Source organism: Chroicocephalus ridibundus, chromosome 7, assembly GCF_963924245.1.
Source record: "Chroicocephalus ridibundus chromosome 7, bChrRid1.1, whole genome shotgun sequence".
In the NCBI taxonomy this organism is placed as follows: Eukaryota; Metazoa; Chordata; class Aves; order Charadriiformes; family Laridae; genus Chroicocephalus; species Chroicocephalus ridibundus.
The window spans coordinates 31,808,738-31,825,014 of record NC_086290.1 but is presented as its reverse complement, the minus strand read 5'-3'; the positions used below and the strand labels follow the sequence as shown (position 1 = coordinate 31,825,014).

At 42.9% G+C, this 16,277-nt stretch overlaps 1 protein-coding gene across 2 annotated transcripts in view; it reads left to right on the top strand.

Moving 5' to 3' along the window:
* PLEKHM3 (pleckstrin homology domain containing M3) overlaps positions 1-16,277 on the top strand; it is a 91,700-nt gene that overhangs the window by 38,010 nt on the left and 37,413 nt on the right. For both annotated transcript variants that reach the window (XM_063341524.1, XM_063341526.1), the window contains exon 5: positions 4,958-5,151. In XM_063341524.1, coding sequence (XP_063197594.1) covers positions 4,958-5,151 — 194 coding nt within the window. The remainder of the gene's footprint in view (positions 1-4,957; positions 5,152-16,277) is intronic.

Sequence of the window (16,277 nt, the reverse complement as noted above, 5' to 3'; positions counted from 1 at the left end):
CTCCTCTTTCTTGGTGGCATCTTTTCTGTGATTGTTTATCTGGTTCTTCAAGAGCTCAGGGAGCATGTGCTGAAACAATAACAACCTCATAAGGAATCTGGACCATGCTAGAGCTTCAGACCTAGCAGCCCCTCTCAGGGGGAGAGGCTGTTTGATGTTTTGTGTCAGCGAATATTATTATTATGCGCTATTTGAAAAGGAAAAAAATAACCAGTAAATGCCCTATTAGAGGAAAAGCAGCTCTCTTGAAGAAGAAAATTTGTCAGACGGTGATATTATTAAAAGGTAGCCAGAGCCTGCCATCAGGAAAATGATAGTCTTGCGCCATGAAATGCAGGTTTCTTCGGAGTTACAAAGCTCCTATATGTGGAGACAAACACCCCTCCCTTTCCTAGAAGCCAGGAATAAATATTTAAGAGTTCTTTCGATGTTTTTACCGAGGACTGCACTTGCTAGCCTGTGGTAGTATAGGTAGTCCTGATATGGGGCAAGCGGATGGTAAGGCAAAGACCTCATTTCAAGCCACCGGTAATACTGCCAAGAAAATAAACTGTTTTGTTTTCTAAACCTGCAGGGTAAAAACTATGCTCTGTTTCCTGTGGTTTTGGTATAGGCAACTGAGGCACAAAAGGAAATGGGACTTTCAAGCATAAGTGTTCATTGAAAACTTAATCTACTGTGATGACACTGTAATAGTGAGAAGTTACCAATTAGCGCTTTTTGTAGACAGGCAGAAAAGCTATGAGGTGGCTTGGGAGCACAAGCAAATTCTCTGCAGATACTTTACTCGACTCTGTGCCAAAGGCTCAGAGAGGCGTATTTAAGAAAGGAACAGCATCCCTTAGGTAGGAAAACACTACAGCATCCCCAACAATTAGAGCGGAAACTAAGGCAGGGAGGGAAGGTGAAGGGGATATCATGTGCCACAGTGGCAGTGTGACAGCTGAGCTGAGAACACTGGTTGGATCTCCTCAACTCTGTCCCATCCATGTCCAGCATAAAAATAACAAGTAGTTCTTGTTACTTTTGCGAAATCGTTGGGGTTTTCCCCTTTATGTTCAGTTCTGCATACAAGTGCTTTTATTTCTGCCCCTGCCATGCCTCCATGGGAACTAAGCAGTATTTTCCTGAGGTAGAGCACATATTGCCTACACTTTTATATCCACGTCTCCTTTCTCCATTCAGGGATAAAGTCTGGCGTTTATTTCCTCTGTATGATCTGAAGGGCAACTTAGCACTGGCTGCTGCACTTAATAGTTACAATGAAACTGCATGATTCCTCAGTAGTGTCTTGATTAAATGTGCTGATTTGGCAAAGACAGATACCATGTCCCACTTCCTTGAGGTGATCTTGGTAGTAATAGTTTTCTTTGAGCTCATTTTTAAAGGAAGATCACTTAATTTGTCAGCGTTTCACCTCCCGTCGTTGGCCAGCGTGCCCACACAAAGCTGTGCAGCAACACCCCAAAATGAAGCTAAGCAACAGAGCTTCTCCTAAATGCACAGCCCTGCCCCACGCAGGTCGCACAGCAGTGCCTTAAAGCAGAGCTTCTGAGGTGGGTGGCTCGCTCCTGGCTGGAGTGACCGCATAACCCAGAGAGGTCCTGGAGAAAAATGAGCACGTACCACGTTTGATGGTCAGAACTGACACAGGGCTTCAGTCTTCAAAAGCTTCTGTGTTTCACGGAGTCTGAAATGTGCCCGTCAGTCCACCAAATGGAAGCAAAGTGAATGAAGAGTTTGAAAACCTGCACTCCTTCCCACTGCCGCTTTTTCCCCACCTCTGCGGCGGTCTCTGGGGGTCTGTCCCATCTGTGTCCGGCAAAGCGAGCATCCGTAGGTATTCTAGGACCTGAGCTTTTATGATGGTACAGTGTAATTGGGCATGGTTCTCTTTTAGGTTTCATGGACTCCCAACACATCTAAGCAGCAGCTGTAAACTGTTGCATCAGTTAAGTAGCTTTTGCAAATGGAGAGGTTCTTGTCTGCTTTTGGCAAGACGGGTCATGGAAAAATGGAAGTGGTAGAAATCTGTAGACTTGTGTCTTGCCATACCCAGGATCTTGAAAAACAACAATGCGCTAGACACCTGAAAGTGCATGGATAGGAAAAGAAAAATCCCCTTGACTGCAATAAAAGCTCTTTGAAAGGACTTGGCAGTGAGGCGTGTTTCTCCTGTCGTAACCAAAGCAGCACATCGGTCCCCGGGCTCACTTTTTTCCCCTCTCTCCCTACTGTTTTCATATTTGTGTTTTTCACGTGTTTTGCGTGAAGGGAAAAGAAAAGAGGCGATCTTGTGCATGTCCTTTCTGCCTTCTACTTAGGCCAACTGTTTTCCCCATTTGCACGCAAAAACCAGTAAGTATTGCAGTTTGGTTCAGGTGGCTTCCAGCCTGCGCAAAGTGCCAGACAAACACAGCAGGAAATGAGCTCCCAGTGCCAGAAGGCTTCAAGGGATGCTGACTTCTGGTAAATTGAATTCTGAACTGTAAGTTTGCAGCCTCTAGAAAAGGAAGGTCTGTAAATGTTAGCATCCATCCTTGTTTGACATGTAAAGCTAAAACCCTGTTGCACTTTGCATCTTCTTGCTCCGTCTGGCTTATTTAACGGGATTGTCTAGTCTGCCCAGTAAAATTGGGGGACTGTGAGTATGTTATTACACGTACTAGAATATTGGCTGGTAGCAAGCTGAATTACTGTGACTGCCTGCCCCTTCTCACTATAAGACTGCATTTCAGCTTCTTGTAACTTTGCTATGGTTGGCAACGTGAGTTAATGTTTTACATGACCTGTGTGCCTGTGTCAGGCGTGCAGAGTGAACCAACACCTGCACATCAGCCAGAGATGCTGGGCAAAGCTACTTTTCCTGCAATCAACACTCTGCCGGTACATTGAATTGGCAAGGAGAGAGAAAGGTTTGCATTGCTCCTCTCCCCTCAAAGGCTGCATTCAGACCATGCAGCACCAGAGCCGCACAGTAATACTTTGTCATCGAAGTGCACGTGTATTGTAGAGTCACTCAGGTGGCCTCAGTTCTGGCATTTTTTTTGTTTCTGTACACTTAACATTGCAGGTTGCCCCATACAGAGCACAAGTGTGCGCAGGTGTGGATGTAGTAGAGTAATCGCCCTCTGGCTCCCCAGATATCAGGGCAGGTGGATGAGGAGCCCATCGCTTCAGCAGGGTCTTTAAAGCAAGGAAGTAAGACTACAAAGATGTCACTGAGCATCAGGTCCTGCTGCTGGGAGGTGCTAGTCACTGTACCAAGCCTTCATGTGCCTTCTAGGGAATCACTGAATATGTGGCTTAATTTGCCCATTGGTGGGAGACGAATAATATTTCCTGTAGATACAGCAGTTGTCAGGGGATTGCTGAGATATTACAGCCAAATAGTTTAATGATTGTAAAAGCAGGTTGTTTAACTGCGGTCTTTTTTGTGCACTGCAGTTAGCATGTTTAATAAAACATCAACGCTGATAGTGTTAGAAAACTTGACATATTTGGGGTTTGTAGAGTTTTGTTCTGCAAAATGCAAGTTGCCTGTCTTGCTTCTTACACGGCATGTTACCTGTGCTTCCATTCAGACAGCACAATTCCTTGTACATGCATTATTTAAAAAAAAAAAAAAGGAAAGAAAAAAAAAGGGTGGGATGTTTAATACAAATAAGTGAGATATTTAATACAGCTTCAGGGCCTGGGAAACCTGTAGAGTTATGGTCTGCTGTATTTAAAATTACGCATTGTATTATCTTTGTAGTTATTGGCGGGAAGGCCGGCTTTGGTATTATTTCTTATATTTTTATTATTCATTGTGAAATGGTTACATTTGGGGCTAGCTTTCCCTGTAAGTAGCTATTGACTCCTGTAGCTAGTAACTTATGCTGGTTTTGGAAGTGGTGCTATTTATAAGAATGTATATTGCTTTTCCCTACTTCCTACCTTACAGCCTTACGGCACCAGAAGGGACATAACATCCTAAATCTCAAGAGTGTTGTGCCCTTTCTCCGTTTGTTAGCCTAAATCATCCCTCCTGAGACTCGATGTAAACACTGATTTAAAGGTCTAGGAGGACTAATTGAATTGTAGAGCGGATAGTATTTCTGTAGCACAGTTTCAAGTGATTTGCAGCTCATTTCAGATAATTCCATCTTTTCCAGCTGTGATAAAATGCAGAAATAAGGAATGAGAGGGAATTTGGCCTTCTCACCTGAGAAACAGGAGTATCTTTTCTAGTGGGAACAAACGTCTCATTAATTTGTCAAGATTACAGTAGCTTTTTGCAGATGGAGATAGAACAGAGTACTATCATGAAAAAGGCATAAGAAAAAAATCCTTGCAGATGAAACATGGGGAGTGAGTAATACCAGTAAAATTCAACTTCATTTATCTGTAATTTAAAAAGCACAACAACTTGATAGATGTGCTTCTGGTTATTTTCTTTTTACATAATTCTAACCATACTGTCTGAGCATGAAACAAATGGGAGTAGTACTTTACACTGGAATCTGGGGTAGTACAACGTGATTGGATTTGCAGCGTGTATGTTTCCTTTTCTAATGTTGTGCTTTGGTGCTTACCAAAGCACTTGCTTCTTGCCAAAAAGAAAACAGCGAACAAACAGAAAAATATTAACAGGGAAGAAACTTGGTAATCGGTTTTTAGACTTGAAAAACATCTAGTAAGCTATGTTACCCTACAGTGAAAACACGTGTGGCTGCAGATATCACTGTACATTGGGTAAGTAAGCAGTTATCTCATACACTCAACTCTGATGGGCTTGATGAAGTTTGACTTGGCTGTAAGCAGATACAGTTGGATCTCTCTCAGCTCTGTCTTCATCTGTAATTGGTAACAGAGTAAGTTTTCAGATGCAGAGAATAGCAGACAGATCACAGAGGGGAAATGCTGCGTAAAAAGAGTTGGGAGGAAAGCCTAGCTGAACTGCTTTATTTTTCAGGTATCAAAGCAAGCCAAAGAGTTCCTGGAATATGTTTATGAGGAGCCATTGATTGATATCCAGCAGGAAAATCCCATGTTGTACAAGCATGTTGAACCTCTGGCAACTGTCGTCCGCCTGAGACAGCAGCTAAAATCTCTCCGAGCCTATTTGTTCAGCTGCAGAGCAGCAGTGGCTGAAGATCTGCGTAGAAGGTAAGAACTACAACACACAGCACAAGGATGTAGTTTCCTTGTCATGTTGCTTTTGTCCTTTTCCTCCTCCCCCACCCCTCACAATCTAGTTCTGAATATGTCACCCGTTTAGAAGGACATGCTTGTATCTGACTTCCCTGGGCAGCTGAGTTATCTACTGGCAAAGAAAATGGTTTTATAGGGTCTGAATATCTGAAGTTGTTCTTGATAACTATTATCCCAGGGGTCACACATTATCATGAGCATCTTTTACTCCTCCTCAGGCTTCCTGGCTGCGCGTGAGTATTTTCAGTCAGGTGTGACTCCTCATGCTCCCTGCCACAGCATCGCAGTGTGGTAGCCACTGTTGCGACCTTTGAAACACCTCACAGTATGGCAAAGCGTGAGAGAGGCCACGCTCAACCTCCTGTCCAGCACTTCTGCCCTCCTCTGTGATATCATCTCGCACAGAGGCAGAGGCCAGATGTGGTCCCCTGGCACGTGACCCAGCGTATGATTTATGTGACACCAGAGCAGTTGTGCTCCTGCTCAGCCACTATCTTTTCCATCCATGTGTTTTGGATGTGCTAAGTGTTTTGTTTGTTGCAAAACACATGGTCACAGCACAGCAGAAAGTGTTTTGTGTTGCGTTTTCTGTGGTGGAAACAGTAGTTTTCTGAAAAGTGAACTTCATTTTAGAAATGCTGTATCTTAGTCCATTCAGCTGCTGCTGCATTTTTCTAACAAGCTAAAAATGAACAGTTGTCTTAAAACCATCAAGCCACAGTTGTGACCTTAAAAAAATCAAGTTACTTTTGTTGTGGATCTCCAAAAGAGATGGGAACATGTCTCTGTACATGCCATACTGTGAGCTGAGTAGCTCCAGGCCCATGTGGCTGACCTGACGGTAAATGCGTCTGTAAGCATTTGTATAACCCCAAGTTTGTAAGTAAGGCAAGACTGCAAATAGGAAAGCCACTGCTTTGAAATTATGAGCTGCCAAAGGGCAAGAAAGCAGGTGACATCAGTGACTGTATTTTGAGCACGGTGTTTTAGGAATGAGGGACCTGAATTCTCTGGGAGGGAGAGGAGGCTGCATTAGTGCCTTTATCCCAGGTAAGGAGTGAGGCGGTCTGCTATTTGTGGCATAACTGATGTCATTGTTATGATGAACCACCTAGAACAACTAAGAGAAAGATATAGCAACAGGTCTCTGGAGAGCACTGCTGAGTTCTTATGTCAGACCCACTGTGTGTTAATAATGTCAGACCCCCTGTGTGTTAATATGTTTGTGTCTGACTGCTCAATTCCTATTATTTGATGGGGCAGCTTACAGCATTTTAAAAACTAAGAGGAGTTTTGTTTTATTATAGAGGATGGTATTATCTTGCAGAGCTGTTTTGCTATTCAGCTATAATAACTTTGCTATGCCATCCTCTTCAATTGCAATAAAACTAAAAGGAGAATAGGATTTGTGAAGGCTGCTGTTCAGAAATAGTGACAGAAAAGAAATTATGCTTTCTGACTAATGTTGAAGAAAAGAATGCCTTGATTAAAATAGACAGGAGGAGGCATGAGACTGAATGGACTTGGGTGAGAGTGAAAGAAGAGAGATCAAAGGAGGCCTAAGAAGAGAAATCAATGGACTAGAGACAAAGGGATGAGGGAAAGCCAGGAGAAACAGGCAATTCCAAGAGGGAAGGGATCTCAGGAAACAGAGCATCAATGAAGAAAGCAGGACAAAGGGGGAGCCCCAAAACCTGCCTCCAAAAAGAAGAGATGACAAGTGCTGAGGAAATGGAGAGAAGAGGGAATGGACAAAAGTTAGCACAGAAAAGTATGCATGGTCTTTTCTTGGGGCTGGGAGGAGACAGAAAAGACTCTCTGTATCAAAATGAAACACCCAGAATGGCAGGAGGGGAAACTGGGAAACACTCCAAATGCTTCCTTTTGGTATCTAAGAGTTCCTTGACATTGTCTTCAGTTAAAGTTCTCTGTGGTGGAAAGGAGGACCCCAGCCCAAGAAGGGTTTGCTTTTGTAGTAGGGAAACATCTCCAGTTTGTTAGGACTTGACAAGTGCTGTAAAAGCCACTGAAGGAATGTACAAAACACGCCTTAGAGTCCAGCTCCTCCTTGTTTGTGGATCCTGTGTCGGGGTGGGTTTGGTGCTCAGTTGGTCTCTCAGATCTCCCCTAAGAGGTTCGCAGAGGTGGAAAGGAAGAAGGGTTCTTTTCACAGAAGAAGTTGTTCCTTGCTCAAAACGATCCCGGTGGCTTTTCTTTCTGCACTAGTATTCCAGCGTGCAGACATCCACTATCAATGTGATGGCTTTATAGAGCACAGTTGAAAAGTAAACACAGAAAATAAGTGATTTAAATTTCCATTTGGCTCATCACATGGGCAAGTTGCAAGAAAAGGAGGAGTTTAAACAATATGGTGAGACAGCATTCCTAAATTTAGTACTGTTTCCTAGTTAGAAATGAAAGACTGGGGGAGAGAATCCAGTTATCTGTCCTGTGCTAAAAACATTCTTTTTCTGCATGGTCTTCACCTTAGTATGTGAATGACTATTAATCACACGAAAGTGAACACAGCATCTTGAAGACCTGTCAGACCCATATAAACAGACTGAAACAAACTGTTAATATTGCTGTCTCGGGAGAACTAAAAACAGACTGATTAATTGTATTGGCACCTTGCTGCCTTTGGGACACTGATAGAACCTGCCTTATTAGGGAAAAAGCAGATCACTCTGGGCTTTCTTTTATTAATACTATTTGCATTATCATCTTCGTTAAATCTATACCTTGCTCTTGAACCCAGATCACAAAATGAAGATGGCAATGAAGTTGGAAACTCTTGGTGTCCTCTGAGAAGACAAAACTGTTTACAGTGCTTACAAGTCACTTTTTCTGAAGAATTCCAGATGGCTATAAACCAGTTTAGCTCAGGATCCAGTTGGCTTAAATGTAGAAATGTTATTTATAATGCTTGGTGTGCATAGATAGGTACTTTGGGAACTTTGAAACTTGGCATCTAGCAGAGAACTCAGGGCTGAACCACATTGTAAACTTTGAAGGAGCAAGTAACTAAGTAGAAAGAAAGGAAGAAAAAAAGGAAGGAAGAAATGAAAAGAACCAGAAGAAATCCTAAAAGTAGCTAGAAGGCTCACAGTAAAAGTGGTCTTCATCAGTTATAATGATTTATCCTCACCTATTGCTCCACTGGATTCTAAGCTCTTTGTATTTGCAAGGGGAAAAAAATAAGGAACTTGGACTTGGCTGGGAGGAGAAATAAGGCCCTCCACCGGCGCATATCAGCAGCGTTCCTCTAAGATTAGCCGGCTGAGACTCCAAGCCTGTTGCTGAGCTCCCTGTTTTACAAGGGACGTTGTTATGCCTAGTTTGCTGTGGCTGTCACCTCAGTATTGCAACAGACATAAGTTGCCTCAAATGTCTTTACAAAACAAGTTCTTGCTTGTTTTGTTTGCCTTGCTTGTGTGGATGCTGTTCAGGCAGAAACATACAAGACCGAAACCTAGAGCCAACACAGCATTAGTACAAGTGGAGCTGTACAGATCCCACCACCACCTGCAGATTGTGGGATAATGAATGAATAGCACAGGCAAACAGGATGGAGTCAGTAAAACCGATAGCTGGGAAAGAATGAGAATCTCTGAGTCCATTAAATAATGAGGTTATTCTGTGAAGCCATGCTGAATGATGCAAGTTTTATTCTGGTTTTGATTTCTTCCTTTTATCTCTAGACATAAGACACACTAACAGTGTGTCCAATTGCCATAGCCTCTTTTCGTCTGTTCTTGTCATGGTTGAATGCTCTTCAGGTCAAGGAACTGTCAGAATGATTTTTTGAGAAGTCTTCAGGCACCTCCACGTCTACTGTAGGGTAGGCTAACCCAGGTCAACCTTGGAGCTCTCTCTGGGCTTTCTGCTCTCTCAGCTATACACCTAAACTTGCAGTTCAGGCGTTGCTAGACCAGATAGTTTAGACAGGTGGCAGTGACACAAGGTGAATGTTCTCCAGCACATTCCCCTATACATTAGTGCTTGTTGCAGTGCCCTCACTCTGTAAGTAAATCTTCTCAGGAGTGGTGAGAAACTGTATGGAAAAATTTCTCTCTTGTTACTCATCTCTGATACCATTTGCCTATCAGCTCCAGAACAGCAATGTATCAGGGTTACCCTAGCAAAACTCCGGTGCTGGATACATTACTTAGCATCTTACAGGAAGACCAAATTAGAGCTTGCTGTTGCAGCAGGAGGTTAAAGGTACACCTCCAGTGCTGCAGACGTGTGGTCCTGGCTGAGCCTGCCGGTCTGTCAGCACGATGCGAAACAAGCCCAAATTCAGTTATGCTGAACAATAGAGTCCTGTCACTTCCTACAGTGAGGCCTTAGACATATCACTTCTGACACAGGAGTAGATTACTTTCAAAATATTTGTGTGGCAATTGGGGAACCTGTCTAAACACATCACAGGAATCCTGATTGATGTTATGCAATCACTATACCACCAAATACCTCACGTATGTGAAGCTGGGGCTATGGCATCTTTCAGACCAAGGACAACAGAAGGTCATTAAGTCATGTCCAGACTGTCAAAGGAGACTGTTTTCTACATTTTCTTTGCAATGGGTAGGCCATTTGAGGAGTGTAGAGTCCCAAAGCAGGAGAACAAAGAGACAACTTGTGAAAGCAATAGACTGCAAAAAGAAAGTTTGAGCAGGAAAGGAACAGAAGGATGTGGTTTTGGTAGCACTCAGGGCTCTGAGTTAATGGCAAGATCAACAGAAGAAGAAAATTTGTTGCACAGGTGACAGGAAAGAGGGCGAGAGAGCAACTCATTCAAAGAAGATATCTGGATATCCTGAAAGGATCCAGTGTTAAGATCAAACAACACCCCAAAGTGAGGAAAGGTGAACAAATAAATGCAGAGAAGTATGCATGAGCCATTTGTTGTTTTATATAGAGCCTGCATGCGTGTCGTCATTGCAGTAGCTGAAATAAAGCATGCCTGTTGATGGAGCTCTTACAAACAGACCACCTCTTTGCTTCAACTCTCATGTCTTTTTGAAGAAGTAATTGTGCATGCAGGGTCCTTGCAAGTTAAGATCTTAAAAAGCATTTGGCTAAAACCGTAAGGGGTGGAGTTAAGGCGGACTTGGGCCTTTTGTTTCAACTAGGGGTAACAAACAGGGCTGGAGCAACAAGATGTGTGCCAGGGCAGCCAGGGTGGAGGCAGTACTGCTGTCTGTTCGAGCCAAGGGAGGGTTAAAACCACAAGCCAGTGCTCTACCATGGTAAGCATCCAGCTGAGGAGCGTGCTGGGGTATATAAGTTTTCCAGAGGGCAGGTGGGTCTTTCAGTTCATGTTAGCATTTTCTGCTCTATGGGCACGCCTGCGTCTCCTTGTCAAACAGATCAGTAATATTAGACATCTTTCAAAATGGTAGTTCCCCTTCACCTTTTGAAACTACATTGCTTTAAAAAAACCATAATGATTTAAAAAAGAAATTCCAATTAGATATGGACACTATGTTAAATATGACTTGTGCCATTTTTGTCTCTGTTTTTATATCAGAACTTCCATCATCAAACTGCAAGGGTTCAGAAGTGCCTGACAAAACCAGCATTTTCTTATTCTTCATTTCAAGTTAATTGGGGGACCTAAGGTGTTTTGATTCCAAAATGAAACTGTGTGCTTCTAATTCTCTGCATCTTGCTTCTAGTAACAGCGGTACTTGATTCCTGAGTTTGATCTGGAGTAATGCTTGTCTTTCTCAATGTTACCGTAACCTTGCTCAAGTAACCACAGAGGAGTGAGAGTTAGTGTGCTGCATTTTAGTTGAAAGTTTATATACTGGTTCAGGATTACTGATGGATGAGAAGAGTAACTGTTTTAACATAGGGGTGCTCATGGGGAATTTCATAACAACATGAAACAATCCCTTAGCTGGACATGCTAATAAATCTAGCACTTAGTGTGGGCTGAAGATACCTAGGAATGGCTGCTCTCAGAACACAACTAGAAGAGTGTTCATACCTTATGAATGTGAAATGGTTCACAAATGCTTTTTTAGCCAAACCCGTAGAATTAGAAAAAAAAAAATCATTAGTCTGATGTAATACCACAAGAATTAAATAAATAAGTAGTGTATTGTTTTGTTTTAAATTCATTCATTTATTATTACCTTTTGACTTTCAAATCAGTCGGTTTCCCAGGGCCTCACTTCCCTGAGTAACTTTTTTTGGCTGGAAAGTTGGGGTTCTCCTCTCCCAACATACTTCTGGGACCTGAGGTTTATGAGGAAATACAAAATCAAAAGCCTGAACAAAACTATAAGAATTAGCAACACTGGGGAAAAAAATCCTACCTTCCCCCCTCCCCTCTGATGGTGTTCTCTACCTTAAATTCACAGATTCCATGTCAAATGAATTGCAAGAGAAAACCTAGCAAGAAATGCTGTTTAACCTGCCACACATATTTGGGTTAACTGGCAATTCCCTGATATCCCTCTGTACTTTTGAAATCAAATAGTAACTCTGAAAAACTTGAGTTCTTGTCAATGAGATTGGAGTACCCATGTGTGCTACGCAGATGGCCGCAGGGACATCAGAGGTCCTCTTGCCCCTGGTCTAGGGGACAAAAAAAAGATGGGAAAAAAAAAATATCAGTGTATGCTTGCCTGTCAGCTGCTTTAGTTTGCAGCGTGGTGCAATAGCTTAAAAGTAAATTGGCGGTGGTGCAGGCTGCAGTGCCCGGGCATGAACTGTGCTGGCTGAGGAAGTGGACTTGGTCCCTGGGTGCTGCGCCAGCTGTGGGCGCAGCAGCTGCCTGCAGAGGGGTGGAGAGGAGGTCTGAGCCGGGCTGCCTGCTGGGCTGGTGCATCTGCGTCTGCCGTGAGTCACAGCTCACTCATACCCTCCTCAACCTGGTCAAACAAGACACTCCTTGGCGCGTGAAATCGAGTGCCAGCTTTCCCTCCCTTTCCCCCCTCCCCTCCTAGGCCTCAACGGGCTTTTTGGTACAAAAGCGACTTGGTTGTGCCCACCTGCCAGCTAACTTGATTTCTTTTGATTGCGCTGTAAAAAGAAGAGTTCGCTCTGCTTATCACGTTTGTACTTTGGTTGTAGTGTCAGGCTTGGGCAGATTAATTGGTTGTAGCTTTAGCAGAGCTGTCAGGGTATTTAACCCATTGGAGAAAAATTACCTAAGCTGATGATAAACAGGCTTTAAATGCAGAGCAATTACTTAGTGCTAACAAAGCACCGTGACTACACACTTTGTCCAAATGCAAAAAGCAAAGTCTTATCAGTGGTTCTGTTTGCAGGAGGACACTAAAAGATAACCTTTGTTTGTGCAAATACTTACCTGATAAGATCGTCCTAAAGGGAACGGATGAAATTTCTGGTTCTATCTTGCCTGAAGGTTATGCTGCACATTACAAAGTGTTGAACAAAAAAAGAATAATAATCGCTAACTGAGAATGCTCAGTTCTCTCTCTTAGTTGGGCTGAAAGTCTCCGATGGTGGGTTTCTTTCCTGCTGCATTGATTGCTTTTGTTTCTAGCACATAACAATAAAGCAATTTAGAGACCTTTAACCGAAGGACTTTGGATTTCATTGTTCACAGGAAGTGGCAAAGCTAGAGAGCTGGTTAGCATTGAACTTGGTTTGTTCACCACAGGCTTAACCCTGACTGGTAGCCAGGGTTTACAGCACAGCAATCCTGTGACTCACAACTGTTCTGGTTTGCATCGATGGTGAAACTGGTCCGGGAGTTTCCAACCTGTGAAGACCTAAGGAGGTGCTTTTAGTGGGACGTGCACTCGATACCATTTGCCTCTCAGGGGTCACAGGTCACATTCTGAAGCAGCAGACATTTGAGTTTTTATTGTGATGAGTCTTAACATCTTGCGTTTGACCTCTGTCTGGCTCACTCCATTTTTTTTTCTGTGTTAAGACTGGACTGAAAGGATGCTGTTTATTTAATGCTTTTAATTGACCAGCTTTAAAAAAAAATCCAGTTCGTTATAGCGCATCAATCAAAGATTTACAAAACTGACATCTTTTATTTTGCTTTCAAGTAATTTACCAGAGATTTCCTGTGTGGTGTTAGTAAAGGACCTTTATATCCAGGGAAAAATAAAATGCAAGCACATGTTTTGGTCTTTTTGGATCAAGGCCTTATATTAACCCAGGCGTGCTCAAAGCTCCATCTCATGCAGAAAGTTCATATGTATTTTCTCTTGAAATGTTTCTAAGTGTAGTCATCTTAGCCTGCTCTGTGTCAGATTTTTAGACGTGAATGTGATTTTAGGTTGATTTGGATGCCATGTAGTGCTTTGTCTGGGCGCTAATGCAATGGCATGGTGTTTGTGTGAGCCCCATCTCGCCTGCTGCACTCTACTGACTTTGGCTTCCTTTGTCCAGTCCCAGTTGCAGAGGGATGGAGATGGCGAGGGCATTGGGTAGTTACATAGGAGGAAGTGTCTGGGTCGAGATGCTGGAGGCTCTGAATTAGTCCTGTGTGTCCCCTACTGAAAACGACTTCATATAAGCCATGACCTCAGAGAAGCAAGTTGTTGGAAACCAGCCGTCATTCATTTTCTTACCTACTGGACTACTTGATCGGTGTGGATTTCTTACCCCGACTGATTTTCTTGCATTTTTTGATGAGGTTTTTTGAAAACATGCTTCAGTTTGATACTCTGATGCTCCTTACACTCTTGTTCCCCACCCACTAGAGGCTGACAAACTGGCAATAAACAGACGCATTTTTGCGTACACAAGTTATGTTCAGGTAGCTGTTGAGTTTCGTTTTTTCTTTCCAAATGGGACTAACAGAAGTTTTCTGGAGGAGATTTTAATTGCAGATGTGGAGCACAGCAGGATGTGTTTTGAAACAGCCGCTCAGCTCACCACAGGTGTGGTGAGGGCACGTCATTTATATTTTAAACGATCAGGGACTGACTTGCCTGCTTTTAGGTGATTTCAGTGGTTTCATGCTCATGGAGCTGTGTGCTCTCCACCTTTGGTGGTGTGGGCAGGTGTTGAGGGAGTGTTTTGCACCTTCACATGCGTTGGGAGCCACCACAGGAACTGGTCCAGTTGCTTCATAAGAGATTTTGTAAATGCTGTTGTACATGCGAGCTCTGGCTGCTCAGGTGTTTTTCTGTGGCCCACCACAAGCAAATCACGATTTTTCGAGTCAATAGAAGGACTGCAAATCTGAAGCTGGACCAGCCTTTACTTACTGAGGGTTTTTTAATGCCTCAGTTTCCATAGCAATGGAAATAAGCACTCCTCTCACTTGAGTGCCGGGTGTGTGCGTGTGTATGTGTCTTGCATAAGACTGGGAGGGCAAAGCCTACTTCTTTTCCTGGAAATAGGTTTGGAAGGGAGGAGTGTTGGATGCTGGCTCTGCAGGGCTGCTGCTGCAAACTAACATATCTCAGGGAGGGAGACAGATACAGGGAGAGGGTGACTGTCACCAGTGCCTGCGCTGGCTGAGACCCCCCTGACAACGGGAGTCCCTCGATCTTTTCATCTGCACACTTTTTATTAGGAGTTAGAACTTGCAGGAAATAAAATTCAGTCCTTGAAGGCAGGGGAACGTGATGTTAGTCATCGATATTAGTCATTAACAGTTTCTGCCTTATGGGCTATTCAGGCTATTTCCTGAAAAAGGAAATCTTTCATTAGCTAATTATTTTCCTCAGCAGTGCTGTAAGGGCATCAGCAAATAATACAGTTCCTGGCAAAGCTGCTGTGCTGTTTAGTGTCTGCCTGTGTGATCAGGGGAGAATGATGGGAAAATTTTAATGAAAGAAATTCTGTCAGAGTTGAAAAATAGTAACGGCTTCAAAATGCTTTTCAGAGTTGACTCCTTAGCAATCAATTTTAATAAATCTTCTATGTGCAAATGCGGAATCACAATGTCATATATTGTCTGATATCTGGATTTTGACTGTTTTCTAGTGGTCTTTGACATTGTGCCAAATATGTTATGAAGGTGTGGTGCAGCAGAGCCACTGAAACACGTTCACTTCTAATAGGAGCGATGGTATAGGCTACAGAACTGAAAGGGGAAAGTGCAGTATCCCAGTGAGACTGCAGCTGAGAATTAGGTAGGTAGAGGTGACATGCTTGGTGAGTCAGAAGGAGCGAGGGCACAGTCCTGCTCCAGAAGAGTTCTGTAAGATAGGCAGTGCCCAGTTGTCCCTGCCTTGCTTGCAGAACTCAAAGCTTACCTTTTTTTCAAAAGCACAAAAGGAGTATAAGACTTCATGCAACTTAACAGCAGTGAAAAGTCCTGGTCCTTCCAACACAGCTTTGAAAGCATCGGTTAAGATAGCTGTTTAAGATAACAAATGGAATACAATAAATTGAGGTGCTTCCATTATTTCTTAGAGTCAGTGTTCTGTCAAAGATTGCAAATGGTAGTGGTTATCCCTGCTGATCTGCATTTTAGCCACTTACGTTGTTGCAGCTTCTGAAATCTCTTCTCTGAGTTCCTGTCTACTTTCTCATTAGTCTCATTATCATGATCATGTAAGTTCGTATCGGCCTTTTGGTATGTTTGTTTTTTTTGAACGTGCGCAGTGGTCTTTCTGTTCTCTGCCATTTCAGTTCTACCATTACAAACCAATCTTTGCCAGAGCTTTGTTCATGCATTTAATAATATTGAGAATTTTGTTTCTGTATTGCCTTAAAACTACACGATTGTAACATAGGAACTGAGTTGAGTTCACAATTTCTTCTCTAAGGAACATGTAGTGTAAAATAGTTGCATCTCTTGAGATATTTGGTTGCCTTTTTTGCAAGAGTGGTGTGATTCTCCATTCCCCATGATACCGTAGCATGGTGTTATATTTGTTCTGTGTGGGTGGAAAATAAAGCTGGTTGGCTGGTTGTTTCTCTGTGTGTGCACACAAAGATAGACATTTTAATTAGATGCACTTTTTCTCTTCCTGACATCTTTATGGCAGATACATAGGTTTTCATAAACTTTTCTTGCTAATATCCACTTACCTTTACAAGGTCCATTTTTCTCTGTAATGTTACTTTAACCCAGTTTTTCATTTTACTGCAAGTCTCTCTAATTAGGACATCTCTTCTCAGTT